At 38.6% G+C, this 15,005-nt stretch overlaps 1 protein-coding gene across 5 annotated transcripts in view; it reads left to right on the top strand.

Annotated features, from left to right (window-relative positions):
* Positions 1-15,005, top strand: part of dync1i1a (dynein cytoplasmic 1 intermediate chain 1a) — a 69,007-nt gene that overhangs the window by 24,224 nt on the left and 29,778 nt on the right. For 3 of the 5 annotated variants that reach the window (XM_088329547.1, XM_088329549.1, XM_088329545.1), the window contains 4 exons: positions 7,818-7,907; positions 10,455-10,626; positions 11,892-11,991; positions 12,069-12,194. In XM_088329547.1, the coding sequence (XP_088185673.1) occupies positions 7,818-7,907; positions 10,455-10,626; positions 11,892-11,991; positions 12,069-12,194 (488 nt within the window). The remainder of the gene's footprint in view (positions 1-7,817; positions 7,908-10,454; positions 10,627-11,891; positions 11,992-12,068; positions 12,195-15,005) is intronic. The other 2 variants (XM_088329550.1, XM_088329548.1) reach the window with 1 other exon arrangement.

Genomic DNA, 15,005 nt, shown 5'->3' with positions numbered 1-15,005 from the left:
GATGCAAGTCTAACATGACTGTAAATATTGGTTTAAATAGAAATTGTGATAAGAATCTTTCCTTATTCACATACATATTAGCCTTAGTGGTAAAATCTGGATTGATATGATCATCACAGGTAATGCAATGAATCATAGCAGGATTACAAAGCATCACAATTTGTTAATTATATACTTACAGTCAAGTCTGAAAGGTAAAGTGTGTATTATTTACCCACTAGATGTCGCTGTATGATGATGTTTATGGGTATCTGCTCAAGCAAATGACTCCACTTAGTATTTTAGAAAAATGCATGTTTATATGATCGTTTATGTCCATCCATCCATTATCTGCACCGCTCATCCTCAGTAGGGTCGCGCAGGTGCTGGAGCCCATCCCAGCTATCTTCGGGCAGTGGGCAGAGGACACTGTGCAGTCCTTTGAGACATTTTTGTGTTTAAGGGCTATATAAATAAATTTGACTTGACTTGACTGGTTGCCAGCCAATCGCACGGCACACAGAAACAGACAACCCACTCGCTAAGTCACACTTAGGGACAATTCAGACCGGCCAATTAACCTAACATGCATGTTTTTGGAATGTGGGACAAAACCGGAGTGCCCGGAGGAAACCCATGCCAACACAGGGAGAACATGCAGACTCCACACAGGAAGGTTTGATCTCATGACCCCAGAACTGTGCCGCACATGCGCTAAACACTGCGCTGCTCTGCTGCCTTGATCGTTTATGTATTTTTTTAAATAAATATTTTTTTTTTTACTTGTTTTACCACTAGGAAGCACTAAATACTACACTCTGTCCGTTTAAAATTAGCAAAATGATCAAACATCTGCAAGGTAAGTCATTTATTTCAAGAAATGAGATAAAAAACAAACAAACCAAAAACTTAATTTATTTTAAAAAAGATTTTATGTACGGTGGTATGCTTATCTTATTGTGACTGTGAATTCGTCCTGAATGAAGCCACTCCCTTCGTTTAACGTATTAGGGCAGGGGTCGGGAACCTTTTTCAATCAAAGAGCCATAAAAGCAAAATATATTAATTTTATTTTGGGAAAGAGCCACACCATATGATATGAGACAAATTCACTAATTTGGTTAACCCGCACCCCAGACAAAAACTTAGTCTTCAGCACATTTATTTTTGATGATTTGATAAAAAATATGAAAAGAGAATAATGCCAGAGCCCGTGCCCCAAAATCAACAAACATACAACTTTAAACTTGTGTCTTTTTTGCAATTACTCAAGATCGGTTAAACTCATTTTGACCCTTTTTTTTCCGTACATATTGGTTTCAAAACCAGATGCAAGCATTTATTTTGTAAAAACGTCACAACATTCTGCAAACAGGGAGCCTGATGTGCTTACCTTTGGCGCAGACGGCGTAGGGCGAGAGATGGGAGGGAGTGCTTGCACTTTTTGCATAGCTCCACCCATCCCTCCCACTCACCCAATCAAATAACTTTAAGTTCTCTTCCGGTGGTTTGGCGTATTTAGTTTGTTCTGTGGATTCATCATAAGGTATCTGAACACTGAAGACAGATTATACAGTGAGCTTTTATTTAAAGGATTCTTTAGCCTTGTATAGCCAAAACGAGGTATTTATTTGTATTTTTTTTAATTTTTTTGGTGTGACACCTTGACTGTAAATTGTAGTGAAAAACGTGCCCTATATATTCTGCAAAGTACTGCTATGGAGTTCAGTTTTGGTTAGGCTTTGCGTGTATCTGAACAGGATTAATGGCTCAAGTTTTGAACGAGATGGAGAAAGTTTGCATGGAATCAAATTTGTCTCTGAGCCACAGGTACTCATAGAAAGAACCATATATGGCTTGTGAGCCATAGGTCCCCGACCCCTGTATTAGGGGTTGGACAATGCGTCCTTCCTTGTCCCTGCAAACAACACATTGAAAAGTATAAATTGTAAGAATCTCTTAACCGCCAGGGTGGTCAGGGCACCATTTCCTATGGTGTTGTCTTAGGCATGTACAGCCTGGTGGCGCCCATCCGTCTCTGGCCTGTTTTATTGGTGCACATGAAACAGAAAGCGGTAGGCGTTTTTAAAGAGTAAAAAACAGTTGTATAAAGTGAAAAGCGGTAGTGTCACGCATTGTCAGACAGACCCAAAACTTCAATTGCAAAAATAGTTTTAAAAAATTGAGACAAAAGTGCTACATGCAGCTTTGAACGTTAAGCAGAAGGTGACTGCCTTCAAGACTTACTTGGTAATCCATGTCAAATTTGAAACCTTTCTGTATCTCCTTATCAAAAAAAACACATTTTGTTGCTATCGGGGAGCTCAAAAGGGAATTCGGTGGCAAACGCCACGACAGTAAATCGCCAAAAATGGGATCGGAGGTTGTGGGTGCTTGTACGCAAGCGAAAGCTAGGAAAGGGTGGATTTTTCCGTCGTATTTCATAAAGCATCACCGATTTCTCAGTATCAATGCCACAAATGTATGTCCCCATGCGGATACTCCCGGCGCCGGATTTGGAAAGGACTTGGATGTATGGCAAACGGCGACGTCAACAAGAACTGGAGCGTCAAAGTGTGGGTGAGGTAAGCCGTGAGCCGTGAATCCCGACTTCTGACAGTTTGATGGCCCTTCCGTGCGGTCGCTCTCTCCTCTGTCCTCGCTCCTCCCATCTAAGCCGACCACGCATTCCAAACCACTGGTCTGGACATGACAGGATAACAAAATATATACAGGACAGACGTAACAGAAAAAGACGGACGGGATACCACTAAAAAGGACTTCGCTTGTATTACTTTCCAAAGTTGCTGCTCCATTTCCTTGAACTTGTGAAGTTGGCAAATGAGTCACTGACCGATGAAAACTAGGACACTGGCGTAGGAGAGCATATTTGTGAAATATTACTCATCTACTGAATGGAAATTCTATATCAAGTAGCAATAAATTAAGAAAATATTTTTTCAAACAATATTACAGTGATCCCTTGTTCATTAAGGTTAAAACCAGCAAAGTAGCCCCCATTTTTTGAAAATACAGGCCTTTATTTGCAGCAAAAGTCTACCAGGGATAAAGGATCTCTGTCACACAGGGGCTGTTCATTTTTGGCAGAATGAACGGGGGGAAAAGCCACCACGCAAAAAATTTGCTTTTTTGGCCCCCTGCTTTCATCATCAATGAATTTCGGTCACACAAGTGCAGTTAGTTTAAGGTGAAAATGAAGGCAAAAAAGTCACCAGGCCTGAAAAAAGTGTCCAGACTCGCAGCATTAGGATAAAGGATCGCAGCCGCGCAGGTGCTGTTTATTATAGGTGGAAGGAACGAATAAAAAAACAGAGTGACACGTATTTGCCCTTTTAGCCCTCGCTCTAAAAAATAGTTGACTGGGGATAATGGATCATGACCAAAACTGTGCAGTTCCTTTTGGGCGGACCACAATGGCACGCTTCAGCGGACCAACCCGATAAAATGCGCTCTGGCAACCCCCGCTATCGGCCAAAACAGTGCAGTTCGTGTTAAGCGGATCACAGAGTTTACGTTTGCCTCATTTACTGAGTTAGTTGTTGTACCAGTATAAGCCAAGCCCCCCACAAGCTGTCTACACACAACACACAACCATATATGTGCTTAAAAGGTTAAATGGTAAATGGACTGCATTTATACAGCGCTTTTTAAGTCAATGAGGAACTTTGAAAGCGCTCTACAATGTATTTCACACTTACATACACACACACACACACACACACACACACACACACACACACACACACACACACTGGAAATTGAATCGGTGACCTCTTGGTCCCAAGATGAATACTCTGTCTTCTTAGCTACTGCTGCCCAAAGCTGAACCCTTTCATTTCAGTGTTTTATTCTATGGTTGTAAACCTAGCTTAGATGCAAGAGGTATAAACGCTCAGGAGAAAATCTGCATGAGGATTACCATTACTTTTCCCATTCATTGGCACTGACGGCTCTAGGATTGTATGTGATAATATGAGTGATACAAAATTATTCAGGAGTTGGAAATCATTATTAAACTCATTATTTGCATTCAGAGACAGTCGAGGTACCGAATTTGATGAATACGGCGTTACAGAACTCGTTACAGAGAAAAGTCATTCCTTTATAACTGCTGAGGGGTCATTTTCAGCTGGGGCGAAACCAAGTGCAGCGGGAGCCAGATTTAAGCGAGTGTTTAAACGTGGCCCCGGGGCCTGGCTCCAGCTGAGTAAAACACACCCTGACATTGTGAGCGTGTGGATCTGGAATGGGAGAGTGTCATGGAGTCACTTCCTTCCTGCGGACTGAGCGTCTCTTGTCAATTTGACCCGACGCCGGTTAACCCCGCAAGACACTCGGCAATGTGGGCAAGGGGGCTGACTGTATGAGAGCGTGTTGGCAGGACTGTAGGTGTCTGGCCACAGTTCTCTCTCCACGAATCCTTTGACTAGTCCGTGACTAGTGTAATATCTGCTAGTTGCAGCTCTAGTTTGTGAGAGAGAGGAGTATAGTTCAGGGTTACGAAAACTTAATGCAACTTAATTTCAAGACTTTTAAAGACTTTTTCAATGCCTTTTGAAATCAAATTCAAGACCAAGTCGACAAAAAAACAACAATTGAAAAAAAAAGATAAAAAAAATAAAAATATATGGATCGCATATATATATATATATATATATATATATATATATATATATATATATATATATATATATATATATATACATATATATATATATATATATACATATATATATATATACATATATATATATATATATATATATATACATATATATATATATACATATATATATATATATATATATATATACATATATATATATATATACATATATATATATATACATATATATATATATATATATATATATATATATATATATACATATATACATACATATATATATATATATATATATATATACATATACATATATATATATATATATATATATATACATATATATATATATATATATACATATATATATACATATATATATATATATATATATATATATATATATACATATATATATATATATATATATATATATATATATATATATATATATATATATATATATATATATATATATATATGTATATATATATATATATATATGTATGTATATATGTATATATATATATATATATATATATATATATGTATGTATATATGTATATATATATATATATATATATATATATATATATATATATATATGTATATATATATATATGTATATATATATACATATATATATATATATATATATATGTATGTATATATGTATATATATATATATATATATATATATATATATATATATATATATATATATGTATATATATATATATGTATATATATATACATATATACATATATATATACATATATACATATATATATATACATATATATATTTCCTGCACGCAATACATCTGTGCCTTGTACACATGACTTGGCACTGCTTTTAGCCATAGCCAAAAACATAAAATGACAACTTTCTGGGCATGGTTCAAAGGAAAGGTCTCAGTCCTAGTCCAAAGTAAAGGTCTTTTTCTAAAGTTGTGATGTTTTTTGTGGGTCGACATGCATCCGACTGAGACCACATCATCGTTTTGATAATTCCCTTATTGTGGTCACGCCATGTTGCCACCAAAGAAAATCGGTGAATTATTAAATAAAACAAATGATAAAGGTTACTCAATCGTTTTAGTTCAAACAAATATAAATCTTATCGATGTCTTTTAAGTCTTTTGAAAATTGGACTATAGGCATCTCTATGCCCATGAATTCAATGCCTTTTAAGACTTTTCAAGGATCCGCGGGAACCCTGATAGTAGTATGTGTGCATATTTGGATTTAGATTTAAGATTTTAGGTTTCACTTTTTAACTTTAAAATGAGACTATTCAAAACAAATTTGAATGAAATCCCTCCACGAAAAAAACAAGGATAATTTTAAACATGATTTCCTCAGGTTTTTGATCAGAACAATGTTGAAGGCCTTCATTGAAATTGCCATATCTTCAAAGACTATGATGTTATTTTGAAGCTCATTTCTTCTATTTTCCATTGATACCACGAATATGGTATTTGCCTCACTGTGAGCAGTAGATCAGGTCATATGATAGTATGGTAGTTTATATACTAGTATAGTGGTGTTTGTGCATGGTGTATGTCTGTGTCTGTGTCTGTATGCAAATATAATCGTGCAAGTGTGAGAGTTCGATGTTGTATATGAGAGTGAGTGAGTTAGGTATGATTTACTTTTTAAGGGGTCTCTCACAGTTTTCAGAGTGAAATTCAGCCGCCCGCCCTCCACCTCCTTTTTAAATTTAAGCATCTGTTAGAAAAGGGAAGCAGCTTGAAAAAAGAGGAGGGAAGTTGACAAGGGTTAGCAACACACCACCCGAGGGGCATCGGGGTGTAAGAGGGAAGGGGGCTACAGGATTTCGGGGGGGATATGAGATTTTGGGGGTCTACGGGATTCCGGGGGGTCAGTAGCTGACAAGCAGGTGTCTGTGTTGACAGTAACCTTTCATGCTTGAACTCCAACCTCCCTCTAAACACAAACGGCGCACACACTCTGAAAAAAACAGAGAAAAATGGAAAGGCGAGTGTAATTGCCCAGCCTGATTGGAGGGAATGGAAAGGGAATCCCCTTTTATGCATACATGCCATTGCGAGGGTCGAAGGTGACGGAAAGACGGAAAAGGCTTCATTCATAGCCCTACTTGAACACAAAGACAGCAAATGGAGTTTTGCATTATATATATATATATATATATATATATATATATATATATATATATATATATATATATATATTCATTTATATATTCATTTATATACATACATGTGTGTATATATGTATATATTCAGGAGTAACTTTACAAACTTAATTCGTTCCAGGATCATGCTCTCATTATTTTCCTTCTTCCTCACTTTTATCCAATCTTACCAAGGGTCAGCTCCTATACACAGGACTGTTTACATCAAATGATGCGGCTACAGTTCTACCCAACCGATGTGTGGCAACACCTGTCGTTTGGCGTGTAACCCACCAATTGCAACCCCTTAATGCCAAGCGGCAAGCAGGGAGGCAATGGTTACACATTCAGAAGATCCCTAAATGGCTATAAAACAAAAATAGCTACAAAAACTAAGAACACTTTCAAATAGTAATTAAACACAAGAATGCAGTAATAAGATAAGATGATATTAACAAAATTAAATGTGAGATTATCATAGGTTGCCGTAACAAAGGTGTGTTTGAAGTGACAGAGCATGACTTTTCGTGATACGTAAAAACTTACTGTATACCTAGATTACAGGTACTCTACAGGTATATCCGAGGGTGTGTGATGGCGGGAGGCGCATGTGCAAATTGGACTGAGCTGTTGGCGGTCGAAAGAGGTAGCCTCTGAGATTGTTCATGAACTGTATATTTCCTCCGTAAAGCGAGCAACATATTTTGTTTAAAAACAACATCACAATTATCGTATGTAGAGGTGCTCGTAAAATGTGTTACCACTGTATAGATTTATGCGAGTTTTAATAAATAAATAAATGGAAGAAAATCAGACTTCTTCACATGTGCATGTTGGTAAATGACCCGCTCGGACCTCATTTCCCCCCTATAAGTCAGGTGTACTCAAAGGTGCCTGGCAATGATTATTTGTAAAAGGAAGGAGGTGCATGCTGGGAGGTCAGCGAAAATTGAAACAGCTGTTGATTAAGACAAGTGATCGCTCTCAATCTGGCTCACTTTTCTCTTGCTTTTTTTGTTTTCAAATCTTTCTCAGCAGAAGAAGAAGAAGATGAGGAGCTGATGGAAACCAAGCCAGGCCTGGAGTTAGTGCCGCAAGATGAAGATGACATGGAAAATAAAGAAGGTAATAAACAAAAACAGACCTTGGCTGTAGTATAATTATATATATATGATTACGTAAAACTCAAATATATTCTTGTTTTAAGAAATGAAGGCTATAACAAGTGAGAAATTGCCGATAAACCAAATATCGCCTTCAATGGTGTGTACTACTCCCTTCAGAGAACAGCACAAAAGGCTCTAAACAGAGTACAAAGAAACGTGAGAGCTAACCATGCATCAAGTACATTAGTGTATTTAGTTTGAAAAATTGAATCTTTACAGGTCCTCAACTTGCATTTTGGTTAAATTGTACCCGAAAAACCCCAGTGTCAGCATCTACAGTGAAGAAGCTACTCCGAAATGCTAGCCTTCAAGGCAGGGTTTCAAACAAAAATCCATATCTGAGACTGGCCAATGAAAGGAAGAGAGTCATATGGGCAAAAGAACACTGACATTGGACAACTCATTTAGTAAATAATAGTGTGACTTTATTAAAAGATAATTCTCTGTGTGACCCCAAACTTTTGAACATACATACTATGGCACTCGAAGAATGGTCGGCCATATTAGATCACCCCTTTGGCACGTAGGTCAGCAGTGATGAAAAGCTTCCATGTGACCTTCAGGCTAAATTTCAAAGCGAAGGACCACAGAGCAAGCACGTGCGTTCCTGAAAAATCTAGAGATGCCAGCAAAAACAACGCACAAAGGACATACGCTTGTATTCAAAAGCGCACACACATAATCATTGAGAATAATAAAAGCGCACACGTCTGATTCTTCTCCATGGCGACACGTTAGAAGGTCTGGCCTTTGATGCGCTCCGTGATCGAGCGGGGATCAAAGTTAAAAGGCAGGGTGGAGGTCTGCCAGGCTGTGACTGCAATAAAAATAATTCGGATCACTGTATTGCTCTGCTTTCGATAAAGATTGAGTAATTATCTGCCACGAAGAGACACTCAAACATTCAGTGCCAAAGACGTCTGTTGATGCAATTAATAAACAAAAACAAAACACCTCTCTTAATGCTGCGCTGCGCCACTTGGAGAAACGCACAAGTTACGTCAAAATGCTCTTCATGGACTTTAGCTCAGCATTCAACACCATCATCCCAGAGATCCCGGAGGTGGAACTCTCACACCTGGAGCTTTCCATCTGCAGCTGGATTATTGACTTTCTAATCTCCCGTGGTCTGTGAAATTCAACCGCCATGTCTCTTCCACGGGTATGTCCTGAGCCCTCTACTGGTTACCTTGTATACCTCCGACTGGTCACCAACCCCCCCCAGGAACATGATAGTAAAGTTCACTGAAAACACCATCTTAGTGGGACTCGTCCTTGTTGGGGATGAGAAAACATACAGGAAAGAGGTAGAGACGCTGACAAGGTTGTCTTCTAAAAATAAACTAATACTCAACCCCACAAAATCCAAAGAAGTCATACTCGACTTCAGGAGGGCAAGCACAGACCCAGCTATAGTGATCATCAATGGAGACTGTATAGAGAGACTTCAAACTCCTGGAAGTGCACATCTCCGACCACTTCTCCGGGTCTGCCAACACCAGGGCTGTGGTTGGGAAGGCCAAGCAGCCGTGGACTCCACTTCCTGAGGGTTCTCAGGAGGGAAAACCTGGAACACAAACTGCTGGCGTGCTTCTCCAGAGCCACAGTGGAGAGCATTCTGGCATTTATCTTTACGAAGTGGTATACTGGGAGCACGGCAGCAGACAGGGAAAGTATACAGAGAGAAGTAAATAACCCAAAAGATCACCGGCTGCTTCTGACCAGTCTAGAGGACATTAACGGCTTGCAATACCGTAGCAGAGCCATCAAGATTATAAAAGACACTTCCGACCACGGCAACTGCCTCTTTTACCTTTTGGCTTCTACTAGGTGGTATATCTTGCGACTTGTTTTGGGTATTTTTCCCTTTTTTGTTACTGCTAAATGTTATTACACAAAACAGAAAATATATACCATGTGGCTTATTTTGGGGTGTTTGGTGCTGCTAAATGTAATTGCACTTATTTTTATAACACTGTTGTATTGTTGCTATTCCTTTTCATTCACAAACATCCCACTATTATGATAACTTAGAGCAGTCCAAGCACTTTTTAGCAATTTCCCACAATGTATAGTCCCTCAGGCATTAATATCACAGGTATCCACGGGTGGCAACCGTTAAATCACATGCAAGAGATGACACATACAGAGGCGGAGCTAAGCAGGGACGGAGAGTCAGCCTTTATTTTTAACAAATCAATTTATGAGAGAGAAAGATAAGTGAAAATGTCGAAAAGGATCTCAGAGTGACAATCTGTTTGAAAAGGTTGATAGAGGAGGATAGCGGAGAGTTGGATGAAAGAACAAGTTGGTCTGAAGCAGACCAGTCTCAACCAAAATAATCCCAAAAATTCTTGAGGCCTGTATGATACTTGGTCAATAAAGGGTTTGATTAAAGACTTCATCGAGTTCCATGTCTAATCTCGTTGCATGCAATGTTTCACAATGTTGACATCAGTGACAATAGAGACAATTCGATTCTATTTAAATTTGTCTCTACCGACAGACTCGTTCCCAGTCCTCCTGGAGTTGACGGAGGAGGAGAGGCAACAAATCCTTCACTCGGCCGAGTTTCAGAATTTCTTCGATTGCAGCATCCGAGTAATGGAGCGAGCGTTGGCCGAGAGAGACGACATCTTCTTTGACTACACTGGCCGAGCACTAGAGGACAAGGAGGGGTGAGCTAAGGGCTAAACAGTCCGGGGGATATTGCATGAAATCGAGATAAAGGATTAAGCCGGGATATCTTCATTATCTTGGCTGAATATATCCTCAATTTGGTTGCATGAAAGCAGGTTAAACTTACCGTGCCTCTGTTACTATGGTGATTTGTTCTCTAGTTAGCCTGCTCTAGATCAGGCTAAAAAACAGGCAAAGATTAACCATAGAGCTACTTCAGGACTGCTGTCAATCGTGTGAATAATGAATAGGTTATAAAGCATTTTCATGGATTTCTTTACTATTTTTCATCTTTTTAATTATCCTGCATTAAAATTCTACATATAGGTATCAAACTTTGTTGACTATAAAATGTTATCAATCAATTTATAGTCAATTGACACAGTAGTCAATTGACACAGTTTTTTGCTATGCCAATTAAGAATGCTTGTCAAATTGCCAAAGCTTTCATGAATATGTATATAATTTAGGTTTTTGAGATTCTAAAAAGTGACCAAAAGAATTTTTAAAATATATAGTATATATAGGTCCAACTCGCCTTCATCTGTTCCCTCATCAAAAAGAGAAGTTTGTTCTTTATGAAGGACCAATGTTAAAAAACAAAGTAAAAAATAATTGAGTGCCTAAGAATTATAATTAGAATTGTCTGTATTGGCATTAATACAAATGTAGTGAGCATTGCTTTAAATTTATTGTCATTGATAAAATCGTAGTAAAGATTGTTTAGAATGAGATTAGACGTGACACTCCAGAATAATTATGTAATAAAGGATTTTAAAAAGAAAAGATTTAAAAAAACATTAGGAAAAGTAGGCATAAAACTGTATTTGCTTTATTAGCCAGCAATAAAACACAGGACTACTGAATGACAGGCCAGGATTATACAGCTAAACCACAGTATATTATTTGTAAATGATTACAAATAGCATAGTTTAATCGAACCAGTGTTCAATCATCTGTCATTCTTTCTCCCTTATTTTAATAAGTGGTAGTGTAAACTTTTTTCTTATAATTTAGTCTTCATAATACTTGTTGCTATTCAGCTGCACTTTGTGATCCGCAATTTTGAGATCGATTTTGCAGGTCTGTTTGAAAATGCCGTCAACGTTTATTTGTCCTAAATATCTTCATCCTGGGTTGGCAAACGCGCAACCGATTAAAACAGACTAGATTGAGCTGAGCTTTTTCAGTGAGCCTGGGTTTCTTTATTCCACTTTTGTGGAATATGCCCAGATTTATTTGAGCATTTTTCATGTTTTTGTAGAGACCTTTCCGGGGGCTCTAGTTTGTCGTTTACTCGACTTTTCTACGATGATCATTGGTCAAAACATCGTGTCGTCACCTGCCTGGATTGGTCCCCTCAGGTGAGCTTGTTTTATCTTTTCATAAAAATGTTTTTAAAAAAAAGTTGGGGACTATAAACCTTCTGATTTGTTTTTAGTATCCCGAGTTGCTGGTGGCTTCCTACAACAATAACGAAGACGCGCCCCACGAACCTGACGGTGTTGCTCTCGTCTGGAACATCAAATTCAAAAAGGCTACACCAGAGTACATCTTTCACTGCCAGGTAGTACTCGGTAGATAATTATATTCAAGTATGACATCACATCATAATAAGGACATTTTGGTTCTGACAATTAACAAGGATATAAGGATATTTAAAGGGACTAAAAGTGAGTACGTAATCACTGATAACATATTTTCTTCTCACAAAAGACAGATAATTAAAAACCAATATTTGAAGGGACAATTTTTATGATTTGATCACTAGAGTGTGCTGTACTGTGTAGTGCAAAACAATGCTAGAAAGCTCAAGAATGAAAGCTAACTACAGAGGCTCAAAGTGACCAAATAAAACCATTTTAATTCTCGTTTTGTTGCAGAGGCTTTTGGAGGTTTTTGGGTACCCATGGAAGCAAGATGGCAGACAATTATGTCAAATAGTTCACGTATTTTCTGCATATTATTTAAATAAATATTTATTTAATCACGTTTTTTACCACTAGGAGGTGCTAAATAAGACATACCGCCTCTTAAGGAGTGATTCTTTTTTTTACTATTGCATGAAACTATTGGAAAGGTTATATTTGTTATTGTGACATGACAACAAACTGCCCCCCTGTATTAGTCACTATATGAGTACCGATACAGTACCTTGAAACAAGTTAGCCAATGCCATTGGCTTCTACTGATGTAAAAGGTAGCTGGCGTCATTGGTGAAACCAGCCCTAATATAAGGTATCTGCAGTCAAGATATTCTTTTCTATCAGGCAAAAGAGTTAGTATTAATTGTACTTGATATTCATTTAGAAACCGGTGGAACTTCTGGTATCTATGCAACTATTACAGGATATAAATATCGTAGAAGTTGAGCACAGACAAACAAGACAATGGAGGTGACTTTTAAAAGAAAAAGCCTGTGTTTTTGTTGGGAAAAAAAGCATTGACAGGGTTGATGCTAATTTCAAGTGGCAGTGAAAGAACGAGAGACGCCTGGTGTATGTGTTTGTGGGATGGGTTTCACAACTCGCAAGAGACCGGCAAAACACTTTACAGAAACTCCTCAGTTGTAAAATGACGTGGCCTACCGCTTCCTAATCTGGTGCCGCCGCATTTGTGTGTGTTGGCCCACCCACACCGATACTGCCGTGCTTCCGGATGACGACAACTCAATATGGAAACCATCAAGCATTGATCTTGTTGATTCAAAAAAATGTATCTTGTTACACTTGGTTTCATGTAAAAATCAATATCTTTAGACTTGCTACAATCAAGTCAACCACAGAACAAATATTTAATCTGCGCATCCTATGCGAAAAGGGAGAAACCTCTATCATGTCCTGGTGGATTTCAAGAAGGCTTTTGACAGAGTATGGCAAGCCGCCTTGTGGTCCACCATGCACAAGTAAAACATTGGCCAGAAACTAGTTCGGACCATTGAACAACTGTATGCCAATGCCAACAGTGCAGTACTGATCGATGGTACCATTGCAGCGTGCTTTTAAACCACAGTCTGTGTGAGACAAGGCGGCATTCTCTCTCCAACTTTATTCAACATCTTCCTTGAGAGGATCACGACAGAAGCCCTGGACCAACATGAAGGTACAGTCAGCATTGAGGAAAGAACATCACTAACCTCTGTTTTGCTGATCATATTGCCGGACTGGCAGGAGAATAACAAGAACTCAGATCTGGTCAATCGCCTGGAAAAAGCATCAAGCCAGTATAGGATGGAAATTAGCACAGAAAAAAACAAAAGTAATGACCAACAATCCCCAAGGTATCGCAACAAACATCACATTAAACCACAAAGAGCTAGAACGTGTCACCAAATTTGAATATTGGAATAGGGGTCAGAACATGATAAAATGAAATGAAATGATCTGCATTTCTATAGCGCTTTTCAAGTCAATGACTTCCCAAAGCGCTTTACAATGTGCTCCACATTTCCCAATAGCGGGCTTGCAGCCATGTAAGGCGCTAACCTGCTTATTGGGGGTATTAGGGGTTCAGTGTCTTACCCAAGGACACTTTGACGTGTAACACGAAATCATGGCCAGGATAGCTCAAACCACAGTCGCACTTGCCAGACTTGAACCCATCTGGGGGGACAAAAACATAACAGTGAAATCAAAGATAACTCATGCGAGCGCTAGTTACTTCCATCAGCGCTAGTTACTTCCATCTTCCTTTACTCTTGCGAGACATGGAAAATCCAAGCAAAGTAGATGCAATACTGAAGGAAACTTTTAGGCATCAGCTACATAGCCCATGTGACAAACAAAACAGCGCAAAATAATCAGAGGGAAAGTGCAGTGGTATGGTCACGTCGCAAAATCATCTGGACTGGCCAACATTATTCTCTAAGGGGTCAGAAGAAGGACTGGGCCCACAACATCACGCAATGAACTGGTGCCACGACCCAAACACATGCCAGAAACTGTCAACAGTGGCAAAAGCTGTCCAGAGTTGCATCCTTAGTGGTGCCCTGACGACGCAGGCGGTTAGGGGATCCATGAACTGTGGACTATAATAATCGGGTCTAAGTTGAATTGTACATTGACAGACAATTGTTATCAACAATATTTGTTTCCTTTAGCATGAAATGGCCACTGTTGTTTGAATTTAGACAGATCTGTAGAGCTAAAGCCGTACGCTAAATACTTTTTAATGAGCCAGCACTCTCCGCCACTTAACCCAAACCCAAAACCGCTGGGTGCTCCGAAGCCTCCCTTGCTCTGTGTTCTCCTCTTCTTCTATTTGCACTCTTTCACCAAAAAGAAGTGAGGACGGACACGTCTCTCATATGTTTCCCTGATCAAACAAACCTCCTGTTTACTGCATTCATTCGTTCCACTCTGGCCTCAGGGACAAGCTT

This window comes from Urocampus carinirostris, chromosome 2 (assembly GCF_059441175.1).
Source record: "Urocampus carinirostris isolate Australia breed hairy pipefish chromosome 2, RoL_Ucar_1.0, whole genome shotgun sequence".
Taxonomy (NCBI): domain Eukaryota; kingdom Metazoa; phylum Chordata; class Actinopteri; order Syngnathiformes; family Syngnathidae; genus Urocampus; species Urocampus carinirostris.
Note: the sequence above shows the minus strand (reverse complement) of the source record. Positions and strands in the feature narration are given on the sequence as shown.